The sequence below is a fragment of the Hippocampus zosterae genome, chromosome 7, assembly GCF_025434085.1.
Source record: "Hippocampus zosterae strain Florida chromosome 7, ASM2543408v3, whole genome shotgun sequence".
Classification (NCBI taxonomy): domain Eukaryota; kingdom Metazoa; phylum Chordata; class Actinopteri; order Syngnathiformes; family Syngnathidae; genus Hippocampus; species Hippocampus zosterae.
The window spans coordinates 18,231,775-18,249,395 of record NC_067457.1 but is presented as its reverse complement, the minus strand read 5'-3'; the positions used below and the strand labels follow the sequence as shown (position 1 = coordinate 18,249,395).

The 17,621-nt window shown below is 45.9% G+C and overlaps 1 protein-coding gene across 3 annotated transcripts in view; it reads left to right on the top strand.

Moving 5' to 3' along the window:
* The window catches only part of trappc9 (trafficking protein particle complex subunit 9), an 82,926-nt gene that overhangs the window by 22,827 nt on the left and 42,478 nt on the right, over positions 1-17,621 (top strand). For all 3 annotated transcript variants that reach the window (XM_052070314.1, XM_052070313.1, XM_052070315.1), the window contains 2 exons: positions 3,934-4,052; positions 15,392-15,534. In XM_052070314.1, the coding sequence (XP_051926274.1) occupies positions 3,934-4,052; positions 15,392-15,534 (262 nt within the window). The remainder of the gene's footprint in view (positions 1-3,933; positions 4,053-15,391; positions 15,535-17,621) is intronic.

Below are 17,621 nucleotides of genomic sequence, written 5' to 3'. Positions count from 1 at the left end.
GGACTGACGCCTGCAACACACCGATTTCTACTTGGCGTGTATGCTTTATATATTTATTTATTTTTGCAACGCAGATGATTGACAGAGTAAACACACAGCACCCTGTGTGTTTATCTCCCTTCATGAGGTCATTTCGACGATGCCGTTCCACTGTTTCTAATTAGCTGAGCAATAATTGAGGCCCTGAATAAAGGAGATAAGGCGTGGTACTGCCTAAGTAAGAGGCCCTGAAGGCTGTTGTTGTGGTGATGCAATTTTCAGTCAACACATTTGATGCTGTTACACTGACATGTCAATGTATTGGCATTATTAACACTGGATTGATGCTCTGGTGGTGTTTGAACGAGGCAGCCCTGAACTATTGCATCATATTGCAACAGTGACAGGCGGCGGCACCTCTCTGACATAAAAATATGAGCCTCAAATGGAAGATTAGCCTATACTTCAATTTTGATTGAGCGATTGATCATTGACGCCTTTCAACCAAGTTCAAAATTGAATTTTTGGATAGGTTTTCAAAGCTTTTGATGATGCTTCAGTCAAATTCCACACTCAACAAGTCAAGTCAAGTCAACAGTATTTATAGAGCACTTTCAAACTGTTCAACAATGTGCGATAAAGGACGATTGACGAGAGAAAGACTTATAAATAGCGGGCGTCTCATGCGAGTGGTCTCGCCAAACGCATGACTCGGCAATTGTGTGCGGGGTCGCTGGAGGCGCGGAAGAATGGCTGTCTTCCATGTTCCAATTCTGCCTAGCATGGCGCGTTCAGGTGGCTCTACAATGAATGCACACAACTCTAATTTGGATTTGTATCCAGTTAAAATAAATAAAAATCAATTATCGTTGATGGCATTCAGAACCGCTGGCAACATTGACTGCATGCATGCCCCCCCGCCCCTCCAATCCCCACCTCAACCCCTGTGAGCTCTAGCCAAACCAATCATTGCCTGGTGAAATAAAATGCACCACCAGCAGTGCACCCGTGTGTGAATGTCATCACACACAACGGATATAAAAAAAAGAAAAGGAGGGAAAAAAAATACCCAACCCTCAGTCTGCTGTAAAATGCTGAGAGATTTGCCTGGCAGTCAAACGGCATTGTGGGACCTTGCTTGGCGTAAGCTTCAATGCACCAGACGTTCATTCATATTCCAAAGTAACTGCTATCACCTCGATTAAATTTGTTTTTAGTCAAAACTAAACACGCTTAATCCCTTTCAAGCATATGTGGCTTATGCGTCATATGGCTCCATTATCCTCAGTGCAAAGCCATTTGGTTTGAAACCAGGGGGGCCGTAGTCTGCAAAATGTAAGAGACAAAGACAGCAACATTCTGGGCAGAATGCGCCTCATCCGAGCATGAATCCTTTCTCGCTCACTTGAAAGCCATAGTTGGCACCGCCTGTGAGGTCTTCTTCACCATTATGTGGGTGTCCATTATAACTGAAACGATATAGTCCAGAATAATGTTTTATCCAACTATTGCAATGATTGGCTTGGTCACAAGAAATTTGCCTACCATACGTCGCAGATTTATTACATCTAAAAATTTTAGGTACAGATTTTAGCAAACATCATGGAAGTTGTCATCTTTGATTAGCTTTCGCGGGCCAATTAAAATGATGTGGCGGGCCACATCTGGCCCCCGGGCCTTGAATTTGACACCCGTGTTGTAGATTAATTAAATTGCCATCATTGGGTTTAATCACTGTTAATGAATTAATTTGCAATGCTTTATCCGCAGCCACGCTCTCCGCCTGTCTCCCGATCAGCTCCATCAGCGTGTGGCTCACGTGTCGGCCCCCGCTGCGCGTCACAGATGCATCGTTTGCAGGAGCACTTATTTATAGTCGATCTGAAGTGACTGATTGTCATGCTATATCGGGGCCGGTAACTAATCATTTTCTTCTATTTGTATGCACGTACGGAGGAGGGGAATCGACTCCGCCCATTTTTTTTTTTTCTCTCTCTGTGTACCTGATGTCCTTTGTCAGCCAAGCCAAGCCAGGCAGACGTGGGCACATTTGACAAAGAACACAGTCAGGAGAGAACATTCGACGCAGGCTGAGCCTCGCCGATATATCCCCAAATGAGTTTATCCCTCACTTTGGCCCCGCCTCGAAACGACAACACAATTACTCAGGGCCTGACAGGAGTGATGTCATCACTCTGGGACAAATGGGCCTTGACTCGCCGGGAGCTTTATCATGTTAAATGCTGCGAGTGTCGTACCTAATGACAGCGCCGTTGCTCCGCGTTGATGTCCCGATCATCTATGGATAGGCGTGACGACAGCAGCTCTACCCTCGGGTGTACCTTCCACCGCAGTAAATGCGCATCCCCGACGTGCGCTGCTGGAAAAAAAACGGAGAAAGATTGGAGAGGTGTTCTGTTCGGCTGTTCTTGTTTGTCCTTACATCGCCGCTCCTTTGCACTGCCGGCAGCAGCTGCAATCTCACACTCCCGCTGCTGACGGCTCCTTGCTTCTAGCTTCCAGAAGAATGTCCGCTGCACCTTTTGCTCGTTGCCCCAGCGTTTATCCTGGTTCATCCATCGCTGCATCGCGGACGTCATGAATTTGTCCCGCGACCAAGTTTATAACTAATTTTACCGCTGCGTGCTGCACAAACTCCGAGGGCACAGAATCCTTGACAAAAAGACTGATACGGATCAGAAGCGGAGTGTAACCAAGGCGGTTATTGCGAGCGGTGCCACACTTATTCTCGTCGTCCATTATTCAGGCGACATGGGACAAGGAGAGTCATGTGTGCCTCCTTGAACAGGCGACATACCACCAAAGCGTGAAAATGTCTGTGTGATTGCTTGTTCAACTCCGACCGTTCCTTGACGGAATAGGCCGAGATGGGTAATGCTTCAACAGGTGACAACGGGAAGCTAAGGCAGCGGCGACACGGCACTTGTTTTAAAATTTATGTGACAGGGTTTCCCAACAGTCACAATGCACTAGCTCCCCCCCCCTCCCCCCCATTTAGGTATCACTCGAATAAACCATTTAGACAATGCATTTTTTGTCAACACAGTATTCCACTTGACATTGGAGCAGTGTTACAAAATTGCCGCCCATCGAGACGGGCAATGACCATCTAATTTTGGCAGAGGTTAGTCTGATAGTTGATCTTTTTGGGGGATTTGCCGTGAAAAGGTCTCCCTGGGGACCCTTCATTGCAGCTTGCAACTTAACTGACTGGCTGGTGTTTTTTCCTGATTGAATTGTTCACGTTAAAAAGGTTGTACGAGTTCACCGTCTCTCTCTCCGCCGACGACTTTAATATCCACTGTAAATAAACTCGATGCTATTTCGAATTCCTCTTTCACCTTCTTCCATCAGTCTGTTCCAAACACATTACTGCGTTGCGTTGCAAACTTGGCTGTTTATGCAATCATGGTAATTTTAGTTCCATCTAAATCTAACACTTATGCTTGATTTACCATGGTGAGAATGTGAGGGGGGGGGGGGCTTCCAATTGGTTCAGTATCACCAAGCCGCAGCACAGTGTCGCGCTGACGGCACAGACACATTGCGATGTGAATTTTGTTGGCTCCCGGTTCTTTTCACCATAGACGGAGCGCGTCAAAAGCAGCAGGCACCGTTTTACAGCTGCTCCCGCTTCTGCGCTGGCACTCAAGGTCGTCATGAATTTACACAATTAACCACTCCACGAGGCCGCCTGGTAATTTTGAGGAAAGCAAAGATTTGCACAGAAGGTCGAAAGTGAGCCTGATAATCAAGGGTACTCAAACAATGAACCGCAAAAATCCTTGCGAATTCGCTCCCAGACTGCTGATATTTAACTTTGTCAATGTTCTTCTTTCCCTTGATACTCTGCTCGCCTCCGATTACGAATAACCTTGCTACTTTTGCTGACGCTGCGCCGCTTTAAAAAATTTTTTTTTTTTGAATTTTCAGATGGAATCAGTGTGACAGGCCTGCCAATCTCCAGTCCTTTGCGTCAAGTCCTCAAGCCCCGGCCCGAAAGCAAGCCTGTCAGCGGCGAGTCCGGCAAGGGGGAGTACAGTCACATCAAGGTAAATAAACGACGCGAGCCTTTTGCCAAGTGCGCGGACGCGTAACGGATGAAAGCGGTCTTTTTATACGTCCATTTATAACTGGAGAGACACATGTCACCAAGTCACGGCTAGTTAGTTATTTATCCATTCATAGAATGTGTTCTGTCTGCAGATAAACGGAGTTCAGGCAAAGTGCAAATGGGGGGGTGGGGGGCTACAGTGTGTGACGGGAGAGGAAAACTACTGGAGTTGGACAGGCAGGACAGAATGGCAATTAAGTGAAGTGGTGTGATCTACACCGGGGAAGATTTTCTCGATGTCAAGAAGGGAAGAGAAGGGGACATGTCTATGAGCTGTGGGTCACCTGCAGCCTTGACAACTGCAATTTTGGCGGCTTGCCCTTGGAGGGGGGAAAAAAAAAATCAAATCAAATCATGATTTTCCCCTCTCGGGAACAGAATATGACACTTGACACATACAAGAGTTACTCAGTCAGTATTGTTGGCTTGAGATTGCTTGTCGTTACAGCGTGAGTAGCCAATACGCTGTTTGCTGTTTAGGATCGAATAAAATAATTTCCTTATATGCGGTGCATGCAATTAAAAAAAAAACTCTTTTTGACAAAGTAATTTTTGACTAATAAAACTGACATGGTTAATATGATCTGTGAAGAAAAAAAAAAAAAGAAATGGCATCTGCGGTCTCATGTTGTGCCTCTTATTTTGCTATTTTAGACACAACCGCATCCATGGAAAAACAACCAATCAGAGACAGAATGACTTGCTCGGTTTTAATGACGTCGCACACCCATCATGAATACAACCCCACAGCCTCATGCTAAGCCCGTTACATTATTACCCCAGAAAATCACTTTATTTGTAATGACGTGTGACTGCTAAACACTGAATGCGAGCAGTTTGAAGTTATTTATTTTGTGGCCGTGGGGACATTATATGGGGAAATTATGTTCACCTGGAAAGGTTACAATGGATTTTATGTTCATTCAGATTTTTTTTCTTTTTTTAAATCCTAAAACCAATTGCTTTTTGTCAATGTTGTAATTTCCCCCCCATCGCATTTAAAAATACCACATTTTTTAGACTATGAGCCACACTTTTTTCACTTCCATACTTGGGCTGGTCCTATGACTGCTGCTCAATATAGCTAGGGCAGAATGTACCGTATAGTCCATTTTATTTTGAGTTTCCTACTGCATGACTCATACTTGTTATTTTGTTTCACCAACTTTGGCTGAAAACCTCACAGCTCAGTGCAAGTATCTTAAACGGTTCACCGCATCCTCTTGAAAACATTTTAAACAAGTGAACACATCGTACCCCTGTTTGCCATGTTTACTGAGCTCTCTTCTTCTCCCCTGACCTTTTGGCCGCTCAATCTCGGTGACATTTTTGCCAATGAATGCCAAAAACATATAGGATTGGAGAAAAAAAAAAGTGCTGCACCCAGTTGAAGTGCATCCCATGCTTACCTCTTGCAGCTCTGATGGAATCAGATTGTGCCTGCAATGAGTGCTGAGTCTTTTGTTATCTCCGGAGTGCCGTGTTGATTGCCCGCATGACTGAAATGGCAGCTTCGGAGTTTGGTGGGTAGTATTGTCGGCAGCCTGTGCCGTGGCGATGCGTTCAGGGTAACGTGACTGTCAGTCTGGGAATAAGAGAAAATAAAAAGAAATGTCATCTGCTTGATGCACCAAAATGTGGGACCGGTTCCTTCAATTAGCCTTCATATCGCTTTAGTGGCAAGATGATGCCACCGTGGCACTAGACCACAAAAAAAAAAATGTGGCACCGACACCGCTGAAGACACGCAGAGCCAATTATGTTTAATATGTCTGCCAAGATGCATCCAAGGCAATTCAATGTCCTGAGGATCACGTCTGGTTTACTGCATTGCAGATATGCTGCGAGAGCGCGTGAAGGTGCGCGTTCCACTGCCTGGCAAAAGTTCTAGGAAACAGCCAGCCTCCTCCTACCTTGCATCAGGGGACCCGGAATGCGCAATTTCTGAAATGAAGCAATCCCATTAATGGCATTGCTTGCAAGACACGCAGTGTTTAAATAAGTATTGAAGTCAATAGCATTTGGAACAAAATTAAACTACTTTAGGAGTTCTTTGAGTACATTTTGCTTTTGGTTCGGTTACTCCGCCATCACGGGTTTGTCACCTTTTGCGATGACAAGAGTCCGCAGTGCGGGATAATTGCGACATTGTTGGTCGAACTAATCCCCAAGCAATATTGCAGGATCATCTGCATTGGTTATGAACATTGTGGGGCATAACGCAGATGGCGAAACTAACGCGTAGCGACACGCAGATAATGTAGCAAAATATCTTAACCAGTTGTTAAACTTGCCTGCCGCGCCGCCACTGTTGGCACCGTGCATGAAGAGAAACGGACAACTATCGTGTTCCGAAACCAGATGGCCTGAAGGGATCTGATTTTGGCGTATTTGTGCGTTTGTCACCACCACAGACAACATCTGCATCGAATTTGAATACAACACGTGTCTGATGGCTGCGGTGGGCAGAGCTTCTTGAGCGCTAATCACATTGTGTGTGAGAGGTGTGTGTGTGGGGGGGGGAGGCAGCGTCGTCTTGGTCCCCTTGCCTGCCTGCCTGCCTGCCTGCCAACCAGCCCGAGTGCTATTTTTAGCCAGCGAGTGCCGCAGACGGCGCTTCGGCTCCCCGATCCCAGCTTGTGATACCGATATTTATAACTGCCACAGCTGTCTGCCCAAATGTGATCCTCCGTCGTAGTGGACCAAATGACGTTCTCTTTCTTGGCTCGGGATGAAAACCACTTCCGCCCCCTATCCCCTCTGTCCTTTTGGCTTGTTTACCATCAGCGTCATCGCTTGTAGTTTTGACTTTGAAAGAGCTTCTCCTTTTCAAGTTGGCACGACACTCTCTCGCTGCTCATATTTTCACATTTTCAATCCTTTTTATATTGCCTTTTCTCCGCAATACAAGTCCACATCACTGTTGCCTTTTATTGAGCCATGGCGAATATTTTTAGGAGAAAAACGTCACGGCGCGCCATCAAACAAAAATATACAGTGATCGGGAGCAGTGATTGCTGCACATAGTTAAAATGTGTTTGCAATTGATGCCCCCGGCCGGCTCAGCCATTTATAAATGGATATGGATGCCTCAAGTAGCAAAGCGCTACTTTTATCTTGTGAAACCAAAATGTTTACATCTGAGACTGCGAAGGTGCAAACAACGCTATTATTCCGTGGCATGAATGCGACGGACAAATTGTACCGTCTGCCATCGAGTGGGAGTGTCACGTACGATTCGTTTAGGATTTCAAAAAGTAGACCTTCGTTCTTGATGCAAAGTTTCAAAGCTTTGATTATCCTTAAAAATAACACATAATCCTTAAATCTGCTGCTCGTTCTTTGTAACGGATTTGTAATCGGTGTTTTGCATTTTAGCTGAATAGATATTGTAGCGAGTGGAACCAAGCAGTCCTAATGCTCATATTTATTCAATGAGTTGTTGAATTTGCTAGAACTGGCCTTAAAAACGTCTGGCCGCACTCAGCGGATGGAGACGACAATGTTTCAACAGCAAAATCAATAAAGGATACGACTGCGTGATTAGGTTTGAGCTCGGTGTCGAATTTTGTTGTTAGCTACAAACCTATACATGCACCACAAAATCTGATACGTCCGGACAGAAATAATCGATATTCAGCTAGCCCATCAGCAAGCTCCGCAGCACCCTGATCATCATTTGAATCGGGTGTGTCACAGCAGCGAAAAATGGAAAATATGCAGGAAAGCCACCCTCGAGGACCGGAGTTTGAGACCCCTGATTTAGAGGGTGCTGTTGCGATATACCTTATGTGTCATAAATTGTGTAGAGCTGTTGTGGACACGGTCCAGAAAAAAAAGCAAATTGAGCAGAGAGGGTGAAAAAAAACCAAGAAAACGCTGCACAGGCTGTGAATGGGTTCAATGATTCTGCATTATTTATGAAACTCTTCAGCAGCAAGCGTGCCCTCGCTTCCACCATCCAGACAAAAAAAAAAAAAAGCCTAAACTGAAAGACGTGAATCATTGCAAAAGTTTGAAAGCCTTATCAGACTTCCTCAGTGTCGTTTTATATTAACGGTGCCACCTCACCGTCCTTTTCCATGCCAGGCTACTGACAAACACCTCCTTCAGTGAAAGATTTGGCCTTATTTAACACAACTGTCTCCACCGACGCCTCGGGGGGGACAACACGCGGACTAAATAAACCATCCATCCTCTCGTGGCGGCGAGCTCGGCGCAGCGCGGGGCAATCTGTCAAACGGTGTCTATTTTTAGCCCTCGCCCTCAGGTCTTGGAAAGTTTACTGCTGCCGAGCGGGTCCCGCGCTTTGCTCGGAAATGTGAGTCGGGGTAATTAAGACTAATTGAAAGGCGTCGTCGTCGTCATCATAGGCGGGGGTCACGGGATCCGCACGCTCATCGGTCTGATTCCCATAAGACACTTTATTACTTCTGCCGATGGGCTTTTTGTTCATCGACCAAAGATTATTAGTCCGTGTGTAAATGATCGTCCTGTTTTGGATATCTTAAATAAACTGTTCCTGCATTGATGATGTTCATAACAAGGTACAATAATCCCCCTGTATGGTTGCGGTTCATTATGCAACGATTCTCTTGCTCACGTTTGTTTTTAGCTGAAATGCTCAATGCCCAAGGCCGCCACAAGATACTGCCAAAGTCCCTTGTCAAGAGGAATTGGTATTGTGACACAAGGAGTTTTTGGGAGGAGCTAAGTTTAGCCTGCGTGGTGATGTCACAGGGAAAGCTTTGGACACAATAGGTGCCTAACCTGACTGAACTCGTAACGGCGCGTGTAGGTTTTGCCAACCGGTTTTCTCGGGTGGCCGACACTTAGGGACTTAACTCCTCATGGTGTTGCAATGTCACAGATGTAACAATCAAAATGCCAACGGGCATTCACAGACCGAAAAAAGTCATTTCTTGGTTTTAAGCTAGCTAGAAGCAGGCTCTTAAACTGTCCACGAATGGTCCTTCCATATGTCTTGCCAATGATTAGCAAACCAGTCCAGGTTTGGCTAGGATAGACTTCAGCTCACCAGCAACCTTAAAGGAAGCGAAGCGGGATCGAAAAAAGGATGGCGTGATATTCTCGGATGTGTTTGAAGGCACAAAACGGCGCGAGTGCCACTTCCACCTTCACCGCTTTTATCAGCGCGCCGCAGCCTGTAGACGAGGTTGCCTCAGCATAAAGCACATCCGTCGCACCACGGCGATAAATGACTGCAAGCCGCGAGTGAGGTAAAGTGAGAGGTTGGATGAGACGCCAGGTGTTGGCGAACCCATCACGGAAAAGCTTCTGATTATTGGAATCCCTCGCGCGGGGGATCTGGCACATTTATTATTGTTATTTATTTTTCCGTTCAGCCTTTTTGCCCTTCGGAAAGCGCTCGTGTAGCGACGTCTTTTGCGGAATCCGCGTCAGCTTACGTAGCCCATCTCACTCCTCGCGCTCTCCTACCCCCGAGTAGTTGTTTGACAGCATAGTTATTATAGGCCTCCCTTTTTTTCTTTCATGATTCGACTTGATGATAATTGCTGTGTATTAATCACTCCATTACATTTTCTTTTGACTGCGCGTGCGGAGTGGTTTCCTGGAGGAGTCCCCACTTCCACTCGGAATGTCAAATTAAACCTTTGGGGATACGCTAAGAGGAGGGTTGCTCACGTCTGAATGAATTCTTAAAGTGGTGCCATCGACTTCCTCGGTGAGTCAGCAACCCCGTTAGATCGCTTTGTCATGCCCGCCTTGGCAGAGAGTCAGCGCAGCGTTTTCCGTCAAATTCATCGAGCGTGCTCGCAGCGAGCGGGACGGGGGGCCCCATTTCATCCCGGCAATACGTTAGAGTTAGAGTCCTGTTAGGAATTGGGATATTTCCAGTTGGAGAGTTTTTTGTTTCTGGACATCTAGTTTTTTTTTTTTTTTCATAACACACGCACCTGTAGGAAGCCAATAACATCTTGTTTTATGTGGTGGAGTGACCACCCTTGGGTGCCATGCGTCTCGTTGATTGCACCCGACGGCTCTCATGGACCCTTTTGTTGCGTCGCTCGTTCTCATGTCTTAAACCTGCTCCTTGTTGTCTCGTTATTAGCTCCGTTGTAAGATAAGATAAGATAAGATATCCTTTATTCGTCCCACACTGGGGAAATTTACAGCCTCCAGCAGCAAGAATGTATGTAGAAAGAAGAAAGAAGAAAGAGAAAAAACAACAAACATCTTTCAATTAAATGCAATATGAACACAAAATGGATAAATCGCAGTACTATTTACAATTGCCGTTTTATTATTAATACAACTATTATTATTATGATTGTATGATGATTATTATTGTAAATCTCCGTTTCGTACTATGGTTACTTTGAAGTGTTTGTCTTGAATCCCTTTCGGTTTATCACTTACGATCCTTGATATTTTTGTCATTTTATCGCATGACTCATAGCTGGAAGACCTTTGGAAAACTTGTCCTATGTATGTCCGATTGTAATTCTAACTCATTGCTTTGCGCAGATACTGGAAAGAAACTCAAGTGGTGTCATTTTAGGCATTTGTACTCATTTTGTTTTATTCACAACAATTGTTGGATTGATACTACAATGTGCGATTGAGGTCACAGATCCAAGAATAGGTTGTACCTTTCACCTTTGTGATCCATTGCTTTGCACGCTCAAGTACGGACACTGAATCAACACCGTCGTGAATCATGACAAAGTATGCTAGGTTGATTCCTCTAAGCCACGCGTGCTTGCCGCGGCCGTACGCAAGGCCGCCGGCGTGTAATTAATAGAGAGTTAAGCATTTTATCATACTTACTGGACTTGAACTCATGTGTGAAATCCAGTCAGCTTGGCCGAGCGTGCGCCCATATGCCGCCGCCCTCCATGACTGCATCGCCGCCTGAGCGTATTGCAGTTGCCGAGTAAAGGATAGTCGGATGGTGGCCGTCATTCCACCTGCGAAAAGCTGCTGTAGATTCCTAAGATATCTGTACGCATCTGTTTTTCTGGTGACTTTTACTCGTTACATTTGAAAATTTAAATCCGTGTCCCTGTCCATATGTGAATCAAACGTTACAATCCCGTGGCTGTTTGTGCTACACATCAGCACCACCGGGCGCCCACCGCGCTTTGCACCGTGGGGCCGCATCCTTGGTTAATGGAGTGACACCTGCATACAGTACAACCTGAGTGTTGGATAAAAGCGCTTCGCTGTTTGAGGCACCCGAGGGATCAACGTTTGCCTTGAATTGCACATGAAGAGAGGCTGTGCTTGCTTGCGTGTCTAGAGAGGTACTTAAAAACAACTTCATTTTGAACCAAGATCAAAAAAATAAAAATGCCGTGCCAGCAGTTTTGGAGTGAATAACAGAATAGCCCAAGGCTTTTTTTTCTTTGTGTAGACTAAATCTAGAGAAAGCAACATTATGGTTTATTACATCACCACCCAATGCAAGGTTTATGCTACATTTGCCCAGAATTAAAAGCAATGATGACCCCAAATAATTGTGTTTTTGATGTGTTTGTATTATGCTAATTGTGTATCATCAAATGTACTTTTACTCTTTAGTGGTCGTTGCTGTTTGGTTGTCATTTGTGTGGGGTCTTTTTTTTTTCTTTTAACAGCGCGGAATGAGACGAGCAGTATCGTGTGCTAGCTTGATCTTTTTAATAGCCGCTAAAGAGAGCAAAAAAAAAAAAGACTCTTTGTAATTTCCACTAACAACCCAGGCTGAGCTTGGCTCCTCCCCGATATACAAACATCTTAAAACAGCGGAAATAGGCACTACAAAAGGGGCGCCCCCCCCACCCCCCAAAAAAACATTAGGGGAGTCGTTCAGCCAAATTGAGTAATATCCACAAAAGCAAATAAATTGGGATTCAATTTATCTGGAAATGAAAAGACGGGATTCGGTCAAACTACATTCAAGGAATTGACTTCACTGTTACAATATTATGGCAGGGCAGTGTATGCGACATATTGTTCTTGCAAAAATATTCTTGGAAGTCATAAAGCTGTCTGGCAGAAGGTAGAGTGAGAGTTGTCTTTTTCCAGAGATGCATTTCAAATGAATGACTTTGAAGCGTGTGTAATCTGGTCGTTGAAAACGTCGCATCCCCCACGCGGGGCGCCGGGGTGCTATCAACAGGATGCTTTTCTTCCAAAGTTCACATTGTTGTCTCTCAAGCAAGCACCCTGTGGTGGTGGGTGAGCTGATTGCTTCAGTGATTGACACTCGGTGTACACACGAGATGCGGCCCCGGCGGTACTCCAGATAGCTATATCGCCTCGGAATTCCCTCAAGTCATCGTTCAAGTTTTTCCACCGGGGCCCAGCACCGCAACATGACTCAATATCTCTCCGGGCTGCTGGCTTGCTTTCCCCGTGACTGAGCAGGTGCATCCTAAGCGGGGCTCGTGCCCTTGTATTTATGGACAATTAGGGACACACTCTTTACTTGTTGAAATAGACCTTGGAAGAAAAAAAATAATTAAAGGGGGGGGATTGATAGACTAATGTAAGTCTAGAACAAATAGAGACCAATTCTAATTTAGCCGTTTTACATTAAGATAAGGATGTTTCTGCCTTATCAACGTGTGGAAAACAAGGCTGTTGGCAAGTAGTTATCGCCGTCGGCTTGTGTGTTAACGAGGGAATCCGCAGTGTACCAGAGATAAGGATGGCGGCACATGTTCCTCTAAAGCTAGTCTTGCCTTCAGGGGTGGGTCGAAGAAGGCTTTACCCGAAAACACACCCAAAGGCTGCCACAGATGTCGTTTTCCATTTCGCCACTACACTTGATTCCCACGAGATGGTTCTTTTACCTCCTCAGGCAAGACCAATCGGAAGCGTTGGCCTCCTGAACTCCACGGCACACTTGTCATTTTTGGTGTGGGTCCCTCTTAAATCAGCACCGTCCCTGAGAAGTCGGCGGTATTTATGGATGCCGGTGATGTACGGCAGCACCCGCAAGCAAAAGATCAAGCTCGCCTTTTATTTTTGACGGCCAATTTGGCAAGCGCTCGCTCTCGCAAACGTTCACCTGCAGCGACCGTGCCTCGACTTTTGTATCGCTTTTTTACGAGCGTTATACGGTGTAACGGAGTCAAGTTTTCCTAGCCCGCGATAACATGTTGCTTAAGAGCTACGTTCTGTACCAATTTAATGCGGTACTTCTTTTATCGGCGAATAAACGTTGCTGCCTCTGTGACAGAATGTGGCGGTAGGAGTGGAGTGTGTGGAAGGACACATTACAAGTTCAAGAATACCAACGTAATATATCCGTGGAATGTCTCCACTGGTGCAGCAACATGTTTTTTTTTTCAGAATAAAATCAATTATTGGCCATTTATTTGAAGGGAAATGGAATAAGTGTAAGATGAGTTTGACGTGACATATTTATGCTTTGCCAAAGGATCGGACCGATGGCGATTCGGGAGCAACATACGCAGTTGTTGTCGCCCCCCCCCCCCCCCCAAATCATAATAATAATCGAGAGCATTGCACCAACCAGTTATCCTAATCTCTCCGACCCGTGTACGTGATCAGGCTGTTTGATTCGCTCACTTCTGCCGCCGTCAGCTTATTACCGCGGGGGCATTTTTCAGTCTGCTGTGATTGAAAAAGGGTTCTCCGAAGAGCTGGAGAGCTGACAGCGAGGGTGCCGGGGAGGAGGTTTAAACAGATGAGGGACCGTAAGTCAGTTGCAGTCGGCGAAAGAGATATGGGAATCGGTGTTTGCCGGCTTCTCGGAGACAATCTCGACTTCTCTGGAGACTCCCGCTGAGGCCATTAGTGCCATACAGGCAGCCCGCTGGATCACGCGACTTTTGTCGCCCGCTGCCTGCAAATTATACTCTACTTTCCATGTGCTAGAATTTTTCATAAAATTTTGAAAAAGCACCGGTGTCAAATTGAAACACTTTTTTTTTTGTTTTGTTTTCTCCCCATGAAATATTTGCAACCCGTTATCGGCCCAGTCGGTTTTCTCTGCCGCTGTGCAAATAGTGTCAAAATGTGGTTCTGAAATGGCACTGTTATGAAAGATTTCACCGACGGATAGGTTTGGGCTGTTTGAATCTGACTGCCTGGCACTCTTTGCGGTTTTTGAATGGGGGGGGGGGGGGACGGAAGCCATCACTTGCATTCAGCTTTGCTAGCTTGTTGTAGGGTGTAAATAAAATCGGAGCAAAATCAAGTGAAGGGATTCATGACGGGTTGGCGCGCTGTCCATATGTCTCAGACTTAGATTTGTTCTTGATGTTACTCCTTGGTGCTTTCTACCGCCTTTATTACCGATTTGTCTTACTGTTTATTGTGTATGTTAAATTGCTCCATGTCCAGCACTTTGTATGCAGCGATGGCTGTTTGAAAGTGCTCTATAAATACTGTTGACTTGACTTGACAAAAGTTCAGAAAATATTTGTGACAGTTAAGTCAGGAAAAAGACTAAAAGGTCATCAATGTGATGGGCACAAGCTTACAGCGACATTTCAATGTCTCCTGACAACACGTCTGACATGCTCGTATGAAAAGAGCGCCTATGAAAGTCACGTCTGGTCCGTGGATATTTCCGAGGACTTCCGCTTTTGTGCCGTTCTGTAATTCTTCCGGGTTTCAACCTGCTGATGACGCCTCGTGTCTACTTCCCCTTGGAGAACATCAGCTTCACACTCTGTAGTTCATCAACGGCGGAGGGCTTTTCTTGGCGAAGTAGCAGCTAGTGTCTCAATCAGTAGTCTGCGCCGGGGGATGATGTATGCTCTCTGCGGGAAGAAAAGCAGAAACGCGCCCGCTCCGTTTTGCCACGCTTCAGCCCATTACCTGAGTCAGCCGGCGCCCCCCTCGCCATAAACTGCCACTTTTAATTTCCCTATCATTTGCCCACTTGGCTGCGTTTCTGCTGTTGCTTCCTCTCGACGGCTGACTTTGTGTGTTCACGATGGAGCAAAGCCAACGATTCCCACCCAATCCTCTCTCCTCACAATTGAGGAAGCCGCACGTTGATCCCGAATCCTGGCTTTGAGACACACCGATCATGCCGCTCAAGGCATTCTCGCCGTAATGGCGCACTTCCATTTCATTAAACGGCACAATAGCTCTGACGCGGTTTGTATTTTTTATTTTCCACTCGATACGACGGGACTTCAAAGCAGCACCGGCTGAGCTGAAGGAATGGCAAGACAAGACGTTGCCTCTGATCTGACCTCAGTCACATTGAGCCCCTCTGCGCCGATATTTTGCCACAATTTCATGAGTTTCATGTTCCGTTGTTTGCAGACTTTAGAGGCAGTCCTCAGCTTCAGGTACTCCGGGGGAGCTGGCAAAGTGGAGGGCTACTACAGGGAGCTGTCTGTTGGAGTCCATGTTGATGTGGAGCCGTCCGTGTTCTTCACCAGAGTCAGCACCCTCCCCGCAACCAGGTAACATACGGCCATGAAAATTGCTCTTCATACATGCTCACACACACACACACGCACACACACACGCACACACGCACACACCACATCCACCCAAAAAAAAAATTCACTCACGAGCACACGATGACAATGTGGCTGAAAACGGTCCCTTCCCTTTGTGATCAATTCTTCAAAGGTTCATCACCGTAAGACTATCCAAAGTTATTGTCCCGTGGTATGCAGTGTGTTTTTCTTCACAAATATAAAACGATATAATAATTAATAAAAATAATAATATAAAAGGTTAGCACGTCGGCTTCACAGTGCAGAGGTAGCGGGTTCGATTCCAGCTCCGGCCTCCCTGTGTGGAGTTTGCATGTTCTCCCCGGGCCTGCGTGGGTTTTCACCGGGTGCTCCGGTTTCCTCCCACATTCCAAAAATATGCGTGGCAGGCTGATTGAACACTCTAAATCAGGTGTCACCAACATTTTTGAGGGTGAGAGCAACTTCATGTGTACCGATTGTGTGAAGGGCTACCAAATTGATACACGTCTGAAATAACATATTTGTCCAAAATACCTTCAATAATATGAGGATGTGTTATTTTTAATACTTGATGATTTAAATTGTCAGACTTTGATCGTGTTTCGAAATGTCTCACAGTACTGCCAATGTTTGCATTTTTAAATCATAATTTCTACTAGCAAATCACAATGTCCAGGCACTGGCGGGCTACTCAAGTGGTCTTCACGGGCTACCTGGTGCCCGCGGGCACCATGTTGGTGACCACTGCTCTAAATTGTCCCTAGGTGTGAGTGTGAGTGCGAATGGTTGTTCGTCTCTGTGTGCCCTGCGATTGGCTGGCAACCAATTCAGGGTGTCCCCCGCCTACTGCCCGAAGACAGCTGGGATAGGCTCCAGCACCCCCCGCGACCCTAGTGAGGATCAAGCGGCTCGGAAGATGAATGAATGAATGAATGAATAATATAAAAAAATAATATAAAAAGACAAGAAACCAGGCTGTGGTTCTCCCTGCTATTTCTAATCAAATAGCCACCCTTGTCGGGTACAAATGACTCACTGCAATGTCCGATTGTAAAAAAAAAAAAAAAAAATTGGGGGGGGGGGCTGTCAATTATTTGTTTAAAAAAAATGAATAAAATCTTATGCTATTCAAGGAGGTGGGGGCGGGGGGCGTCCCTCGCTCCGAAGCGATGGTTTTGCAAGAAATCAACTGACCTGAATCGAAATTAAATTGACTCTTATCTCTTGTCCACTCAATGCGGCTCATATTTCACGTCTCCTCGAATGCATACGCATTCTATGCGTCCCGCTTGACTTTTCAGCTCCCCCAACCGACCCCCTCCCAAAAATGGAGGAGTGGGGGTGGTGGGGGGGGGGGCGGTAGGCCGGCGGCGTGCGATGGTGCCGGCGTAATGGCCGCTTGAGATGACCCATTAGCTGTAATAATACCCACGGCGTACGCCATCCATCTTGGGGTCGGCGCCGTTAAGTACGTCAGCCGGCTGCACCGCGCAGGTATCTCCCCCCGGCGTTATCTGATGACTTGAAGGACAAAATATCGGAAACGCGTCAAAATGAAAATCCTTTAAATACATGCGAGGCGAGGCCGGACGTTTGGTTTGCATCATCCGATATCGCAGTCATTGGCACACGAGTCAAACGTCAAATCGAGGAAAGCACGGAAGGGTTTGGAGCAACACTAATGGTTACATCGGTGCGCTGAAAATGTCACTTTTCTTACTTTCGGAAGACATTTCCGCAACAATGTAAGCTTTTGTCCACTTGCTTTGTTTATTGTTTATTGTATATGTTAAATCGCTCCATGTACAGCACTTTGTATGCAGCGATGGCTGTTTGAAAGTGCTCTATAAATACTGTTGACTTGACTTGACTTGACTTTGACTTACATCCATTTTTATTATTCATCTACGCCTTGCTGAAGAGGCGTTGCCAAGCTTCCATTCATTGTTATAACTTTGTATGTAATCCTGACTTTGAGCATGCGTGGCAACTCAACGTAAAAACAGCATTTTTCTGCACAATCGTTCGAGAAAAGAGAATCATGCCAGCCGGCACACCCTCGGGGG